Source organism: Cervus canadensis, chromosome 22, assembly GCF_019320065.1.
Source record: "Cervus canadensis isolate Bull #8, Minnesota chromosome 22, ASM1932006v1, whole genome shotgun sequence".
Classification (NCBI taxonomy): Eukaryota; Metazoa; Chordata; class Mammalia; order Artiodactyla; family Cervidae; genus Cervus; species Cervus canadensis.
The window spans coordinates 21,162,091-21,179,678 of NC_057407.1; the positions used below are offsets into that span (position 1 = coordinate 21,162,091).

Here is a 17,588-nt window from a genome sequence, read left to right on the forward strand (position 1 = left end):
CACTGGGCAGCCCCGTTCCAGGAACCACCCAAAAGTGGAGCAGAGTTCTCCAGCACACTCAGGCTCCCCTGGCTCCCGCGCTCTGCTCGCCTCTGCCCTCTAACTGGCACGGTTTCTCTTTGCAGCAGAGAAGAACACCTCTGGGATGATAAGCCGGCCTTCCCCGGGGAGGATGGAGTGGATCATCCCTCTGATTGTGGTATCAGCCTTGACCTTCGTGTGCCTCATCCTTCTCATTGCTGTGCTTGTTTACTGGAGGTGAGTCGCCAGGCCGCCCTGGCGTGGGCTCGGGTTCCACCGTCAGCACGTGCCCAGTGAGGGGGGCTTAACCAAGGGGAGGGGATGCCCATGGCCTCCTCACTCAGAAAGGTAAGGCGGCTGCAGTGCTTCTTGTGTTACCACCTGGGAGACCCACTTTATCTGCAAGAAGCTGGCGATACAGAGCCGCTGTTGAGATTAAGGCACCCATGATGAGCTCCTAGAATTTAGTGCCAAAGAGGCTTTTGCTCAAAAATCAGGGAGATGCGAGTTCAGATACCAGCCCTGCTACTTGCTGGCTACAAATCCCATTTCCCATTTTGAGCTTTAGTTTCTGAACGCGCAAAATGAGTTAATAAGTTTTTGAGCTTTCCCAGTTTCTCTGAGACCATGCTCCACTTTGTCATAACCACATAATAGCGCCTCTTGACCTTAAAATTTTTTTCATAGCCTTTTATTGAAAATTCAGTGGTAGAACATTTATCATATTCTGTGGCATTTAATACACATAAAGATGTGTAATACACATAAAGATGGCTGATGGTAAGTCATCCTTATACTAGCATCATCCTTGAACTGGTTCTCACTGCTTCCCGAGGGAAGCCTATTTGAAGCTTCTATTTAAAAGTTGTGTGTTTTTTCAGCTTCACACTGTCAGCCAGTTTAACTGAGTGAGATAGGCTGGCCCACTTGGCTGCCCTGGCAGGCTTCACCTCTCAGACTGATGTAGGAAGCTTCTGCCCTTTAACAAGCTTCATCAATAATGAACAGGGGTCATGTTCCCCCCACTTCTGTCTGTTCACTCAATGAATTTTGAGCCCCTGTTGTGTGCCAGACACTCTTCTCTCATGGAGCTCACATTTTAGTAGAGGAGACAGGGAATAAGTAAAGCAAACAAGATGATGTTAAGTATGCAATGAGAAAAATCAGTCTGGAAGGTGGAAGGGGATGCTGAGGCTTTAGGGTGAATGGTCAGAGTGGTGGTGGTGGTTGTTGCTTGGTTGCTAGGTCATCTCCAACTCTTTGCAATCCCATGACTGGAACCCTCCAGGCTCCTCTGTCCGTGGGATTTCCCAGGCAAGAATACTGGAGTGGGTTGCCATTTTCTTCTCCAGGGGATCTTCCCAACCCAGGGATCAAACCTTCGTCTCCTCTTGGCAGGCAGGTTCTTTACCACTGAGCCACCTGGGAAGCCCTCAGAGTGGTTAAAGAAGGCCTTATCCCTGGTAAGGGGTATTTGTCCAAAGGAGTCAAATGGGCTCCATCTGGGGCAGGTTCCACGCAGAGGAAACAGCATGTGTAAAGGCCCTGAGGCAGGAATGTGCCTACTATGTTCCAGGAAGAGCCAAGCGCTGTGGCTGGAGCAGATGAGTGTGGGAAGAGAGTATGTAGGAAAGGGTATCAGGAAGAAGCAGGATAAAGGGGAGTTGGGTCATGTACAGCTTTGTGAACACTTCAGATCGCTGGAACACATTGCCTTTTACCATGACAGAAGGACTGTTTGGTAGAGAAGTGTTGTGATTCAGGATTCCTTGGCTGTGTTGCAAAGACGCCTGAAAAGGAGCAGGGGCAGAGGCAGAGAGACCAGCTAGGAGACCATGGACTTGTCCAGGAAGGAGTGACGGTGGCTTGGATGAGGGCAGCCATGCAGGTTGTGAACTGATGGACTGTAGATATATCCTGAAGGTGGGGTCAACAGAATCTGTGAACAGATGGTGTCCCTGGGTCTGTTCTCAGTCAGAAAGGTCAAGAGAACAAGGAAGGGTTCATCTGAGGCCTTCCCCTGGCGTTTAAGGGTAACCGTGATGCTGTTCGCGCTATAGACCAGCTAGGTGATAGCTGACGTTGTGTTTCAGGGTGAGCCTAGGAACACTAGACTCACATCCCTGTCACCCTTTCTCCGGGACATGATGGCTTACAAACAGATATTGTCTGGAGCCCACTGATTGGTACATCGGAGGCTGCCTAACATGATCTGCCTAGGGTTAAACTGAGCGCCTAAAGGTAACGAAAGGTCTGCACGCCCTCCCCTTGTCTCTGTTTAGCGCTGTGTGGTTTTAGTCACAGATTCTCCCCAGGAAGGAGCAGAGAGGGCCCACCGCTGCCCCAGGCTTGGTAACCCTAGCAGCTCCAGTGTGAAAAACTTGCTGTTCCCAGTAGTTCTAGCACAAACCTCAGTGTTATTTCTGCTTGGCCCACCTTGGTTCTCTGCCTACCTGATAAGGATCATGCTGGCCACTGAGGACCGTGGCTGTTTGGCCAAGCAGATGTGGATACCAGGCTGACCAGACAGACGTGTTGATGGCAAGCTGCTTACCGGAAGGGGCTGTGCAATGTCATAAAGAGAGCTTTTAAGGCCCTTCCCTTCAAGATGTATTTCCCCATGAGAAATTCATACTGTGTATACTTTTGAAAAACTCAGTGAGTCTGAATTGCACATACATATTGAATAATATATTATTTCATGTTTAAAATATGTTTATAATGTTTTGTACATGTTATTTACATGTTAGTTAGTTACTATTAGTTGCTCAGTCACGTCCAACTCTTTGTGACCCCATGGACTATAGCCTGCCAGTGTCCTCTATCCATGGGATTCTCCAGGCAAGAATACTGACGTAGGTTGCCATTCCCTTCTTCAGGGGATCTTCCTGACCCAGGGATCAAACCCAGGTCTCCTGCATTGCAGGCAGATTCTTTGTCATCTGAGCCACTAGAGAAGCTGATATTCATATTACATGTGTATATTCAAAGCTTGGTTTAAAGTAACGAGAGGTTTAAACCTCCTTCAGTAGATACTGCCTATGAGTTGAGGTGTTTTGTTGTTGTTTTGGAAGGGGGAGTTCTTTTTGAATGTGTGCTTTTCTTTTTTTTAACAGTTTTATTTATTTACTTTTGGCTGTGCTGGGTCTTTGTTGCTATGCGGGCATTTCTTTTGTTGCAGCGACTGGGGTTCCTTTCTAGCTGCAGTTTGGAGGCTTCTCCTTGCTGTGGTTTCTCCTACTGTGGAGCATAAGCTCTAGGGCGCACAGGCTTCAGTAGCTGCAGCGCATGGACCCCGTAGTTGTGGTTCCCAGGCTCTAGAGAACAGGCTCAATCGCTGTGGTGCACGGGCGTGGTTGCTCCGCAGCACGTGGGGTCTTCCCAGATCAGGAGTCAGACCCGTTGTCGTGCGTTGACAGGCGGATTCTTTACCACTGAGCCACCAGGGAAGCCCTGCCTGTGAGTTTTTACCAGACTCCTCAATGCCAGTACACAGGAATGAGTGCAAAGGAGAAATGTCTCTCAGGACAAGCAAAGTGAAACTGAATTAGCATCAGGACAGATGAGCTGGCCAAACATGAGAACAACCTAGAGGGAACAAGGATCTTTTTTTTTCTTTTTCAAATATTTTTTTTTCTTTATTATTAACGTGAAAGAGAGATGTGTTGGGAGAGTACACAGAGAAAATGCATACATGCTGAAGGGATGGGTGTTCCCCTCTAGCGATGCGGTTTTGAGGCTGAAACAACAGGGCTCCTCTCCTGCCTTTGAGGCACCGTGAGAGCAGATGGCTGGCAAGCAGACTTGACATAAGTAGAACACAGAGGCAGATGAGGACCTCCTGGAGTGTTTCCTCAGGTGGCAGGCCTGACGCTGAGGTTTCAAACCAACTCGCCATGGTGGCAGTTTCCATAAACGAGGACTGAGTCTTCGCAGCTATTGCTGTGGTTTCTGTGTGTTCACTGAGGCTGGACTGCACGGCCCAGAAGTGTAACCCTTCACTCCCATCGGCCAGACATGGTCGCACAGCCCCAAGAACACCGGGGAAGTGGGAGCGTTCGCTGGTATTCTTGGAGCACCACCAGAAGTGTCCTCAAATGTTGGCATTATTGGGTTGGGTATTATTGGGTTTCTTGAAAAGGACACCTTTGGAGGCCAAATACCAGTTTTGTTACATTTGGCCAAAACTGAAAAATATAGGATGCGAAGCCCAGGTGGCTCAGTGGCAAAGAACCCGCGTGCAATGCAGGAGACACGGGAGATGGCAATTCCATCCCTGGGGTTGGGAAGATCCCCTGGAGAAGGAAATGGCTCCCCACTCTAGTATTCTTGCCTGGGAAATCCCGTGGACAGGGGAGCCTGGTGGCCATGGGGTCTCAAAGAGTCGGACCACAACTTAGTGACTCAACCCGCAAAAAGTACAGGTGGAGACCTCAGATATTTTTGTTCCACTGGAAGGTGTACAGAGGTCCACTGGGGACTATCTGAGCAGTATTTTCACAGGTATCAACAGGGGTTTGTGGGAGAAATTTGTTTTGAAACATGGTTGGCTGAGATGTTACTAGTAGTTCCCTCTCAAATTCTCCTTGCCAGGGTCCGCCTTGAAGAGATGTAGTCAAATCCCTAACAATGCAAAAGTTGCTGCAAAGCTAGAAATCAACATGCAGAGCATTTGGGGACAGGGGACAGAGTGGTGGGGCGGCTAATAAGGATTAACTCCAGGAAAATCTTGCCTCCTTTTACAAGGGGTGCCCTGTGTGTGCCTTTTAAATAGTGCAGCCCATGTCAGCATGCGACAGTGCAGGGCTGTACTCGTTGCTGTTGAAATGCGGGAGAAGAAATCAATTCCGTACTTTCTAAAGTGTGCCATTTTGGCCCTGTTCCTCCAGACAGTAACAAAATGCACCTTTTGAATGACTACAGTCACAAAGTACATTCTGAGAGCCCCAGCCCCCGTCTCCCCAAGACAAGCTGTTTGTATGGCACTAATGTGCTGGCATTCCTGAAAAGATTGGGAGCAGCCCAGCTGCTGCCACTCAGAAACAAGAGGAAATTTTGGAGAAGGTTTCTTTGCGATTTGCATCTCTTAAGGCTGATGCTGGGGAAAGAGCTGTATATAGAACGTCCAGTCCATATGCTAGGGCACGCACCTTGTTTGTTTATTATCTTGGAATAGCTTAACACCGTGTAAGTAAGACATTAGCGTCCACTTAGAATTTTCAGGATTGGGAAGATATTTGTTTATTTTTTTTTCCTATAACCTTGAAGAAAATTGCTTTGAAGGTAGCTCTTCTCTCTCTGATGAGCAAAGAAAGTCTTACCCCTGAAATGGCTTCATACATCTCAAGGTCTAAACAGCCAAGAGTCTTTTACTGAGTATTCAGCATATCACACATGTGCTGCAGGGATTTCATTGCCACGTAATTAAACATTCAAATCCTAGGGAATTATTACATCCATTTTGCAGATCAGAAAACTAAAGTTTGGTAAAATCACAAGTGAGAGCATTCATCTCTAGTGGCTACTGGATTTGAACCCAGCCAATGTGACTTCGGGTGGCACAGGGGTAAAGAATCTGCCTGCCAGTGCAGGAGATGCAAGAGATACAGGTTCAATCCCTAGTCTGGAAGATCCCCTGGAGTAGGAAATGGCAACCCACTCCAGTATTCTTGCCTGGAGAACCCCACAGACAGAGGCGCCTGGAGGGCTCCAGTCCATGGGGTCACAGAGTCAGACACGACTGAGTGACTGAGCGCACAGCACGGGGTGACTTCGTTGCATTATTTGGCCTAGATGAGGAATAGCTTATCTGGAGGCATTCACTTCCTTCCACAGTCTGTTTTTATAGCTCATTTGCTTGTTGAAAAGATCTTAGGTTTGGACTTGCCAAAGTCGCAAAGGAGAAAACTTGAGGACCAGCTCTATTTTCAGGTGTTTAAGAAGCAGAATAGATTTTGATGCTGAGTAATACCACCTACCTGTCCTATTCTTCATCCCAGCTCATCAGTGCTATCTTACCTTGATGACAAATTGAGCATCTCATTGACCATAGACCATTGACCATCTCATTGACCAATTGTAGCTTGGGAGAGAACTTTCCAGAAGTGTAAAACAGCTTTACTTCTCAGGTTCAGAGCGAGCTGAGCTAAGTACAGAGACTCCAGAAGAGCAAACTGAAAAGTCTTAAGTGCGAACTGTAAAAAGTAACCCCCGTTGGTTGAAGTTTGGTAGTAGAAGGATTTCACTTTCTGTTCTGAGAAATCCACATCCCTCTTGAGCACACGACTGAGGCATCTGTAAATTCCATGGTACCTCAGTCCATACCAAGTTTAGCTTCATAGACAGGTGGAAAACGGTCTCTCTTTTTACTCTCATCTTTAGACTCCCAGAAATTTTGCCCTCTGTCAATGCCTCCTCATTTAGAATGCTGTTCGTGAAAGCAGTGTGTTTTGTTGACACGGCAATTTTTCTCTCTCCTAGATGTCTGGGGGAGACAGTGTAATAAATAGGAAGGAACATACACTGCAAATGTGCGCGGGGTTTGAGTTGGCATGACAGAGGCTCCGGCAAACAGACAGATGCACATGAGGTCAAGTGTGGGCATGTGCCGACATCCTTCTTGCTGGAGGAACGGTTGACCACGTGTGCCCAGCAGAGCTCGGGTCCCTCCTGGGGTCCACAGTCGCAGCAGCAACACTCAGCACTGTGAGCCGGGTGCAGGCTCTCTGCCCATCTGCTCTAGCGGCGGGTGCTTCCAAGCCTGCTCTCCAGTCACTGGATTTGGTTTAGACATTTGTCTCCCACCCCCATCCCAGGAAGGTCACAAAGGAGCTGGTGCAGTAGCAATGATTCCTCCTGTGCGTGACTATGAACAAGCTAGCAAGGAGGAAGCATGATAATAATAAGTCACAATAATAATAATAATAATATTAAATAATAATAAGCACAATAATATTAAGTCACAGCAGCCAATAGTGGTGAATTAGCATAAAGCAAACGTGACATGATTTAATCCTCACAGCAGCCACGGGTGTTGGCCACGGTTTTAGGGACTGTTCCTTCCTTCCCATTGGAGGAAACGGTGTCCAGAAGGGGAATGGACTTGCCCAAGATCATAAGCTAGTACCTTTGAGAAGTGCAATTGACCTTGTTTTTTTTGGCTGTGCCATGCAGCATGTGAATTCTTAGTTCCCTGACCAGGGATTGAACCCATGCTCCCTGCAGGGGAAGTGTGGATGGAGTCTTAACCATTGGACCACGAGGGAAACCCCTACAGTTGACCTTTGAACAGCGCAGGTTTGAACTGCAAGGATCGACTTATACTTTGAGTTTTTTCTAGTAGTCAACACTGCAGGACTATGCAGTCTGGTGTTGGGTTGAATCCATGGAATCACAAATGTCGAGGAACTGTGGATACAGAGGGCCAAGTACATTGTATGCAGATTTTTGACTGTGCAAAATGCTGGCACCCTTATCTCCATGTTCAAGGGTCAGCTGTACTCAAACCTAGGCCTTTGTTTTGTTTTATTGACCGAAAAGACCCTTTACAGGTGGCTCATGTATTCCTTCCTTCCTTCATTTATTTGAAGACATTTCTTAAGCATCTAGTTCGTGTCAGGCACTGGAGATATGGCGAGAAGACAGAGGTCCTGTCTCAAGGAGTGTGTAGGTGGTCTTCCTGGTGGCTCTGTGGTAAGGAATCCGCCTGCCAATACAGGAGACACAGGTTTGATCCCTAGTCGAAGAAGATCCCACATGCCTTGGAGCAGCTAAGCCCACGCGCCACAGTTATTGAGCCTGTGCTCTAGAGCCCAGGAACCCCAACTATTGAGTCGGTTGGGGGTGGGAACCCCAACCCCATGTCTTGCAGCTACTGAGGCCCACATGCCCTAGCGCCCTTGATCTGAAGCAAGAGAAGCCACTGCAATAAGAAGCCTGCATGCCACAGCCAGAACATAGCTCCAGCTTGCTGCAACTAAAGAAAAAGCCCACGTAGTAGCAAAGACCCAGCACAGCCAAAAATAAATAAATAAATAAAGTTATATTTTTAAAAAGTGCGTAGGTTAACAGAATAGATGAACAGGTAGAAAAAGGTTGTCTCAAGTAGAGGTTACAAAGTGGTGGCCTGTTTTACTGGTTTTGTGTAGCTGACCTCTTATTTTTAGAAATGAGAATTACTTTGAAAATGGGGAGATTTTGTTGAAAACTCCCACTGTCTGGATTCTCATGAGAAACACTGAGGTGTGAGGTCACTGTTCTCACACTCTTTCATGGCACTAGTGGGCTGCACAGACCTGACCGTGGTCCCCTGCTCACGGGTCTGCCCATCTCTGCCCTGCCCTCGTATGTGCATTCCCAAGGTCAGTGGTGATGAAGGGAAACTGTGCTCTGGGAAGTACTTGACCATCGCCAGAGCTGGACAGAACGGAGTCAGGGACGGCTTCTTGGAGGAGATGTTTGTCTCTGATGTTCATAGAACTGAGAAGAAGGACAGGTGTTCAGAGTGGAGGAAACTGTGTGTGAGCTGATAGAGTGGCATGTGTTCTTGTGTTTGGTACTCCTTGGGGAAAAACACTGGGACTGCCCTTCCTCTTTGCAAAATAAAGTCCACTATCATGGGCAGCCTCAGATTCTTTATAAGGGAATCTGGGGCATGTACAAAGGCACTGGGTCAGTCTGAGCTGCTCTTCTGTGTCTCTCATGTGAGGGAGGGAATGAGGATCAAAATATAGGTTTACGTGCAACTTTTCTCAAGTCTGGAAAAAGTTAAGTTTCCAAGTCATAATTTTTGATGGCTTTGTGTGATCACCTTTATCATTTTGGAAACAAACCGCCCTCAGGGCCACCTGTATTCCAAGCATCATTTTTTTCTTTTATAATCTGATAACTGCTCATGTCACTCACCTCTGTCCAAAATATGTACCTGTAGCCATAGTTCAAGAAGGTTTTAATGTAATCATTAGGAATAATTGTTGCAATCCAGCTCTTCAAAGCCTGACAGTGTGTGGAGCCAGTGGGGAAAAGAAAGTGCGTTTCCTGATGCTGAAACGTGGCTTGCCTCTGAGGATTTTTTTCTAATTACTCGGTTGTGTCTTGCTCTGAGATGCTAAAAGACCATGGGGGTGGGGAGGCTTTAGAGACCCCAGCTGTTCCTGAAGATGGTCACCTGCTTCTTTTTTTTTTTTTTCTTTTCTCTGGACAGCTGTGTGCAGGGGAATCTGGGTCACGTGGCAGATCCCAGGCAACTTTTTGCTCAGTAACTGTTTCCCAAGTGGCTACTCAGGGCCCTTTCAGAATTCAGGAGACCCATCCGTTGTTATAGTAACCAGCCCCCCTGCTGTCGAGTTGGCCCTGAGATGCCAGCCGAAGCTCTTGGAACCAGGGAACACGTAGTCACTTAGACAAAAGCAGGGAGAAACTCACCACTAAAGATTGCCATTTATGCACTGTGATACTTAAGAGACAGGACTGAGTCTGTGAAGAAGTGAATGGATACATTTTTCAACCTCGCTGGCTTTGCAGGAAAGGGAAGCTCCTAGACATATTCAGTGTCGGCTACATCACCGGTGCCTTTCTTTGGATTTCTCAGAATGAAGAGTCCTCCCTCCCAGGGTTGATGAGGTCTGTCTTGTTGGGTTTCTCAGGTAGCCCCCTCGATTATTCGGGATATTAGTTTTGTAGCATTTGCTTCTCAGCGGAGTGTTGTCAGTTTACAGGGTGGGAGTTTGAAGCGCCTGCGATTGTGTGTGAGGAGAAACTGCGGGGATAGCCGGCTCAGCTCCAAAATTCCTGAAAGAGTGAGTCTGGCAGAATTCAGAGTAGGGCTAAGGGTTGAGAAGAAGTCTAAATATTTTAGGAAGCTGCAAATTTCAAGTTCTTATGAAAATTTGCAAAAACACTCCCAACACACTCGTGATTCCCCGGGATTAATGTTGGTAGCCGCGCTGTGTGTGTGAGAGAGAGGTTTTGAGGACAGTTGTTGCAGTTCCACAGTGTGCTCAATAGAGGGAGACAAGGAGTTCTGAATTATAGCACCCTCCCCCCTCCACTGCTTTTTAATCCTTTTCCCAAGTTTTGACTTATCCCTCATTTGGTTTCGGCACCAAGCTCTTTTACCCACCATCAAGGCTATTAATTATCAACATAAAGGAAACCTTGTATTGATGGGGAGGAAAAAACTAACAGTTATGCATTAGCGAAAGTCCATTCCGAGAAGCTGGAAGCCACCAAGACAATCAGAAGTTCACAAATGTTCTTTGAAATCACGTCCTGAATGCAGAGTTCTGCATGAGATTAAGAAGAACTTCCAAAAAGGAGAACGTTTCCATATCCTTGTTAGTCTTTACTGTTCTATTAATGGAGTTGAGAAAGAATAGAAAATCCTTTCGATGTGAAATCCTGTAGCCCAGGTGGTTTGGGGGTTACATATAATTAAAGTGACACTTCTCAGGGTGACCACAGTGCATCTTTTCAAATACTAGAGCCAAGCCTCCAATGCTCTGCTTATTTAAGTGTTAAGAGGAAATTAAATGTCAGACCTAGTGTATTGCAGTCACTTGCCCACTGCTACCCCACCCCCGTATCTGAGGTGCCCTCGTGTGATTTCACCCCCTGTATTGTGAATCAAAGTGTCTTTCCAGAGATGAGAGACATGCATGGGGAAAAGACTAAGCCCAAGACCGGTCTCACAGCACCAGTTCCAGAGAAATTTGTGGCAGAACTGAGGTTCATTCAAATGGTGCCCAACCTGTTCCTGCCAAGTTGTGTTTATCCCAGTGGTGTTTTAAGCCATCCTATTTGCCAGAGGAGCTTGTCAAAGGTGGAAGGCTCATCAGAAGCTGTTATTGGGTCGGTGGTATCCTTACCTTCTGATCACAGTGGGGGTGATAACAGATTGCTAGTATCTTAAAGACAGCTTTTTAAGAGCAGAATTTCCCTGTTTGCATTTCTTACCTCAGTTGTGAAAAACCTTAAGAAGCCCAGTTATCTTTGTGGGTAAACCCTTCTCTTTGGAGCATGCCCCCAGCGAGGTCCAGTGGTGGGGTTGGCCTGTGAAATGGGAGGGAGGGGTGGCCGATTGAAAGTACTGTCTTCTACACCTGTTCTCTTCTGTTTTTTGTCCATTTAGAGGGTGTAACAAAATAAAGTCCAAGGGCTTTCCCAGACGTTTCCATGAAGTGCCTTCTTCTGGGGAGAGAGGAGAGAAGGGGAGCAGGTGAGGGGCAGTCAAGCTGAAGGTGGGGAGGGGGTCTCTTTGGCCGGGACTGGCTTGCCGGATTTTTGTTCTGTTGCCATGGGGAGTCAAGCCTTCCAGACAGCGCAGTGCTGAAACTCACCTGTTCTACCCCAGCTCCCAAAAGGATGGCTTGCAAACACCAGTGCGGCTGGCGGGCAGCGGGTAGCGATGCCAGTATGTCCCGTGTGTGCTTGCTTTGCCTGATTTTGCCGTTGGAGGGGGATGTTTTTTATTTCTAGGATGGGGATATTCTATGTTTATGTGTTTGTATGTCTGTTGCATCCCTTTTCTTTCTGAAATTTCAGATGTTTGCATGTTTGAGAGCTTTAAAACCACTTTATGCATGCATTTAGCCTTATGAGTGAAAGGTATCTTGTAGAAACCTAAATTTGTCAAAGAGTTAAAGAAGAAGGGCCGGAAGAAAAAGAGAGAAATAAATGGGGTTACAGCATGTTTTTTTCCATAAGAAGGCTAAAATTCAAATAAATAGAAGAGTTTTTGATGACTTGAGTACTTGAAAAAATTATTGTCCTGGAGAGATTTATAATAAACGTTTAGAAGTCAGGGTTATGTAATCTTAATCACCACACGTAAGCCCTTGATACTTTCTGTAAGGCTTATCTAGGCAAACTCTACTTAAGATGATAATACTTTAATATTAAATGGCCACTTAGAATAATTCACTAATCAATGTTTCGTTATGAGTAGACCCTTGTTCCTTTTCAATGAACCAGTTTATTGAATTTATATTCAACTTTTTGCATGAACTTATTTGTATCCATTGGTGTGGGTAAAACAGATGATAAGATTAAATTGTAGCTATGTACCCACTATAATCGGGGATAGCTGTGAGATCTAAGAAGGTATAGTATAAGAATTGTGGAAGATTAATGAGAAATTCTATGATCTATCTTCTTTTAACCTGAACGGTGCAATTTTGGGCTTTTAGAGAAAGGCAGTAACTGCTAACTGGTAATGCAATTAATCTTTCTATCATCTCTTTTTCCTTATTGAAGTCTTTAATTTTGAATCCCATTTTCAACACTTCAAGAGTAAAAATTGAAATAGAAACCCCTCTGTATAAGTTTTAGATTCAAAGGTCTAGCCTTAAGAGAAAGACCTTGGACCTCACTTAAATGACCAACTTTCATGCCCAGCTCATTATAAATATAATGTAGTTTTGACTCTTAACACTTTAAAAAGCCATCATCACCTTGTGAATGGCACAAAGATAAATGCCCATCCAGTTTCTAAGTCCTTTCCAGACACCATGCCACAGCGAGGTGGACTGTTACTAGCTCTAGTTTTTGTACTTGGCCCCGAATGAGCGAGTGGGCTCGTTAGAGAGGCTATGTTTTGTTATAAAGCACTCAGTCCCTCTGGTATCTTCTCTACCTCTGAGTGCCAGAAGCTTGGGGGAAGAACAGTTTTATGTAGGTCTAGAAGTTTCCCGAGGACTATCTTGGGAAACTGCAAGTATTTATAGAATTCACCTACTTGTGAATCATAGTTTTGACTTTACTTTTTTTTTAATAGTGTAGCAGCTAAGACAGACCTTGGCTCAGGGAGCAATAGCTTCTAACTGTAGCTCTGCCTCTTTTGTGACTCTATGACCTTGAGTTATTTACCTAAGCTCTCTGAGCCTCAATGGACTCCTCCAGAAAGTGGGTCTGTGATGGTTCCTTGTCATGGAGTTGTTGTGCGGAGTAAATGTAATAGGTATAAAATGCTGACTGTGTGAGATCTATTACACCATTAGAAGACAAGGAGATCGAGGCTCTGAGAAGTTATTTGTTAGGGCCACGCTGCTCAGGCGACCCAGTGGGGACAGCCCCCTCTGTGGTCTGAGTCCTGAGCGATGACCCTTCTCACACACCCACGTGCCTGTGCTAACCACTCCCTGGTGAAGACCTGGGCCCCATGCTGACCTGATCTGCAAGTCTCTGCTCTCCCTCCTCCTGGCTACCCCACCATACTCTCTCTCTCCCAGGCTGCTGCAAGAAGCTGCCCTTCCATCGGCCCCTCTGGCTCCCACCTTGTCTCCTTTGTCTAACCTCACTGGCCTTAACACTCCTCCTCCTCCTTTGTGGGTGAGAGGGCCCCGGGCAGTCCCAGAGTGGACACGATCGCCAATGCAGGACCAAGGCTGTAAGAAGTCGTTGTTGATGATACCCTCCAGAAAGGAGAAGAAAAAGCAGTAAAAATCAGATCCAAATATTTACTTTCTCAAACAAGTTGTACGTTTAAATTTGGAATAGGCAATAATTGACATGGTTCAGAAAGCAAAACGTATGAAATTATCTTTACCCTGAGATCACTATCTCTTCACCCAAACACCCACCTGCTTCCTGCCCCGTTGTAGACAAGTAACCATTCAGTTCAGTTCAGTTTAGTTACTCAGTCGTGTCTGAATCTTTGCGACCCAGTGGACTGCAGCACGCCAGGCTTCCCTGTCCATCACCAACTCCCGGAGCTTGCTTGAACTCATGTCCATCGAGTCAGTGATGCCATCCTCTGTCGTCCTCTCCTCCTGCTTTCAATCTTTGCCAGCATCAGGGTCTTTTCCAATGAGTCAGTTCTTCACATCAGGTGGTCAAAGTATTGGTGCTTCAACTTCAACATCAGTCCTTCCAATGAGTATTCAGGACTGATTTCCTTTAGGATTGACTGGCTGGATCTCCTTGCCGTACAAGGGACTCTCAAGAGTCTTCTCCAACACCACAGTTCAAAAGCATCAATTCTTTGACACTCAGCTTTCTTTATGGTCCAACTCTCACATCCATACATGACTACTGGGAAAGCCATAGCTTTGACTACACAAACCTTTGTCGGCAAAGTAACATCTCTGCTTTCTAATGTGCTGTCTGGATTGGTCATAGATTTTCTTCCAAGGAATAAGTGTCTTTTGATTTCATGGCTGTAGTCACCATCTGCAGACATTTTTGAACCCAAGAAAATAGTCTCTTGCTGTTTCCATTGTTTCCCCTTCTATTTGCCATGAAGTGATGGGACTGGATGCCATGACCTTAGTTTCAGGTTTTTCATCTCCTTTTTCACTTTCATCAAGAGGCTCTTTAGATCCTCTTCACTTTCTGCTATAAGGGTGGTGTCATCTGCATATCTGAGGTTATTGATATTTCTCCTGGCAATTTTGATTCCAGCTTGTGCTTCATCCAGTCCAGCGTTTCGCATGATGTACCCTGCGTATAAGTTAAATAAGCAGGGTGACAATGTACAGCTTTGACATATTCCTTTCCCAGTTTAGAATGAGTCAATTGTAGCATGTCCGGTTCTAACTGTTGCTTCTTGACCTGAATACAGATTTCTCAGGAGGCAGGTGAGGTGGTCCGGTATTCCCACCTCTCTTGAAGAATTTCCCACAGTTTGTTGTGATCCACACAAAGGCTTTGGCATAGTCAATAAAGCAGAAGTAGATGTTTATTTTGGAACTCTTGCTTCTTCTATGATCCAATGGATGTTGGCAATTTGACCTCTGGTTCCTCTGCCTTTTCTAAATCCAGGTTGAACATCTGGAAGTTCTCGGTGTTGAAGCCTGGTTTGGGGAATTTTGAGCATTGCTTTGCTAGCATGTGACATGAGTGCAGTTGTGCAGTAGTTTGAACATTAGTTTGTGCAGTTTGTGCAGTAGTTTGGCATTGCCTTTCTTTGGGATTGGAGTGAAAACTGACCTTTTCCAGTCCTGTGGCCACAACTGAGTTTTCCAAATTTGCTGGCATATTGAGTGTAGCACTTTAACAGCATCATCTCTTAGGGTTTGAAATATCTCAACTGGAATCCCATCACCTCTACTAGCTTTGTTCATTACCTAGCTTTGTTCATTACCGTGCTTCCTAAGGCCTACTTGACTTCGCATTCCAGGATGTCTGGCTCTAGGTGAGTGATCACACCGTCGTGGTTATCTGAGTCATTAAGATCTTTTTTGTATAGTTCTTCTGTGTATTCTTGCCACCTCTTTTTGACATTGTCTGCTTCTGTTAGGTCATACCATTTGTGTCCTTTATTGTGCCCATCTTTGCATGAAATGTTCCCTTGGTATCTCTAATTTTCTTGAAGAGAGCTCTAGTCTTTCCCATTCTATTGTTTTCCTCTGTTCTTTGCGTTGATCACTGAAGAAGGCTTTCTTATCTCTCCTTGCTATTCTTTGGAACACTGCTTTCATATGGGTATATCTTTTCATTTTCTCCTTTGTCTTTAGCTTCTCTTTTCTCAGCTATTTGTAAGGCCACCTCAGACAATCACTTTGCCTTTTTGCATTTCTTTTTCCTGGGGGTGGTCTTGATCAATGCCTCCTGTATAATGTCACGAAGCTCCATCCATAGTTCTTCAGGTACTCTGTCTATCAGATCTAATCCCTTGAATCTATTTGTCACTTCCACTGTATAATCGTAAGGAATTTGATTTAGGTCATACCTGAATGGTGTACTGGTTTTGCCTACTTTCTTCAATTTAAGTCTGAATTTGTCAATAGGGAGTTCATGATCTGAGCCACAGTCAGCTTGTTCTTGCTGCCTGTATAGAGCTTCTCTGTCTTCGGCTACAAAGAATATAATCAATCTGATTTGGGTATTGACCATCTGGTGATAACCACGTATAGAGTCTTCTCTTGTGTTTTTGGAAGAGTGTGTTTGCTATGACTAGTGCATTTTCTTGGCAAAACTCTATTAGCCTTTGCCCTGCTTCATTTTGTACTCCAAGGCCAAACTTGACTATTATCCCAGGTACCTCTTGACTTCCTACTTTTGCATTCCAGTCCCCTATGATGAAAAGGACATCTTTTTTGGGTGTTAGTTCTAGAAGGTCTTGTAGGTTATCATAGAACCGTTCAGCTTCTTCGGCATTATTAATTGGGGCATAGACTTGAATTACTGCAATATTGAATGATTGGCCTTGGAAACGAACAGAAATCATTCTGTCGTTTTTGAGATTGCATCAAAGTACTGCATTTTGGACTCTGTTGTTGACTTTGGGGGCTACTCTGTTTCTTCTAAGGGATTCTTGCCCGCAGTAGTATCTGTGGTCAAGAATTAAACTAGGTCATCTGAATTAAACTCTCCCATTCCAGTCCATTTTAGTTCGTTGATTCTTATAATGTCAGTGTTCACTCTTGCCCTCTTCTGTTTGACCACTTCCAATTTACCTTGATTCATGGACCTGACATTCCAGGTTCCCATGCACATTGTTCTTTACAGCATTGGACTTTACTTCCATCACCTGTCACATCCACGACTGGGTGTTGGTTTTGTTTTGGCTCCGTCTCTTCATTCTTTCTGGAGTTATTTCTCCATTCTTCTCCAGTATCATATTTGACACCTACTGACCTGGTGAGTTCATCTTTCAGTGTCCTATCTTTTCACCTTTTCACACTGTTCATGGTTACCATTAGTACTAGTTAATTGTCTGCTCTCAGAGATGGTTGTATATGTGTGGGTGTGTGGATATATGTGAATTTACTCAGTATATTCCCTTATCTCCTTTTACAGAGCAGAATACTACATATGCTATCAGAAACCTTTGTTTCACATCACATGATTTTTTTCTCTATGCACATGTAGTTCTCATTCTTTTTTTACAGAAGCACAATTTTTTTTTTTTTTGTATAGTTGTGTTGTGATTTATTGCACCATTCTCCCATGGCGGTCATTTTGGTTGCTTCCAAGTCTTATTATGACTGACAGTAGTGTGGTGAATAACTTGATATGTTCTTTTGCAAGTTGATAGATCTATTTCTAGTGTAAATTCAAGACACTGTTTGTATTCTGAGCCACATGCTTTCATGACTTTAATAGTGCCCGTTTGCCCTGCCCAGGGCAAGGCAGGCTTCTGCCAGCAACGTGTGAGCCTGCCTGTTTACCCACAGCTTCTCCAGCACAGCATGTTGTCAAATTTTGGTGTTTTTGCTAACTTCACAGGTAAAAAGGAAAAATGTGTCTGAGTGTATTTTATCAGTGAGGTTACATATCTTTCCTATGGCTCTGCCACTTGTATTTCTTTTACTGTAAATTGTCGATCTTTTGCTCATTCTTTCTTTGCATTGCTGGTCTTTTTCTAATCAAGAGAGAGATCTCTTGTCAGCAGTACAGGTTGCAAATGTATTTTCCTAACCTGTACATTGCCTTTTAACTGTGTTCATGCTGCTTCTTTGATGTTGATATAATCAGATTTATCCATAAAGTCTTCTTTTGCTTTCTGAGTTTTGAATTCTCATTAGAAAGTCTTTCCCCCAACCGAGGTTACTTTTTTTTTTTAAGGTACTTTTATGGCTTCAAATGTTAATGTGAAATTCTTAAATCACTTGGAATGAAACCTGACT

General features: G+C 44.9%; 1 protein-coding gene across 3 annotated transcripts in view; it reads left to right on the plus strand.

The window, feature by feature from the left end:
* The window catches only part of PTPRG (protein tyrosine phosphatase receptor type G), a 749,569-nt gene that overhangs the window by 661,325 nt on the left and 70,656 nt on the right, over positions 1–17,588 (plus strand). Inside the window, exons 13-14 of one of the 3 annotated variants that reach the window (XM_043441944.1) lie at positions 129–258; positions 11,150–11,236. In XM_043441944.1, the coding sequence (XP_043297879.1) occupies positions 129–258; positions 11,150–11,236 (217 nt within the window). Of the gene's footprint in view, positions 1–125; positions 259–11,149; positions 11,237–17,588 lie in introns of all 3 variants that reach the window. The other 2 variants (XM_043441943.1, XM_043441946.1) reach the window with 2 other exon arrangements.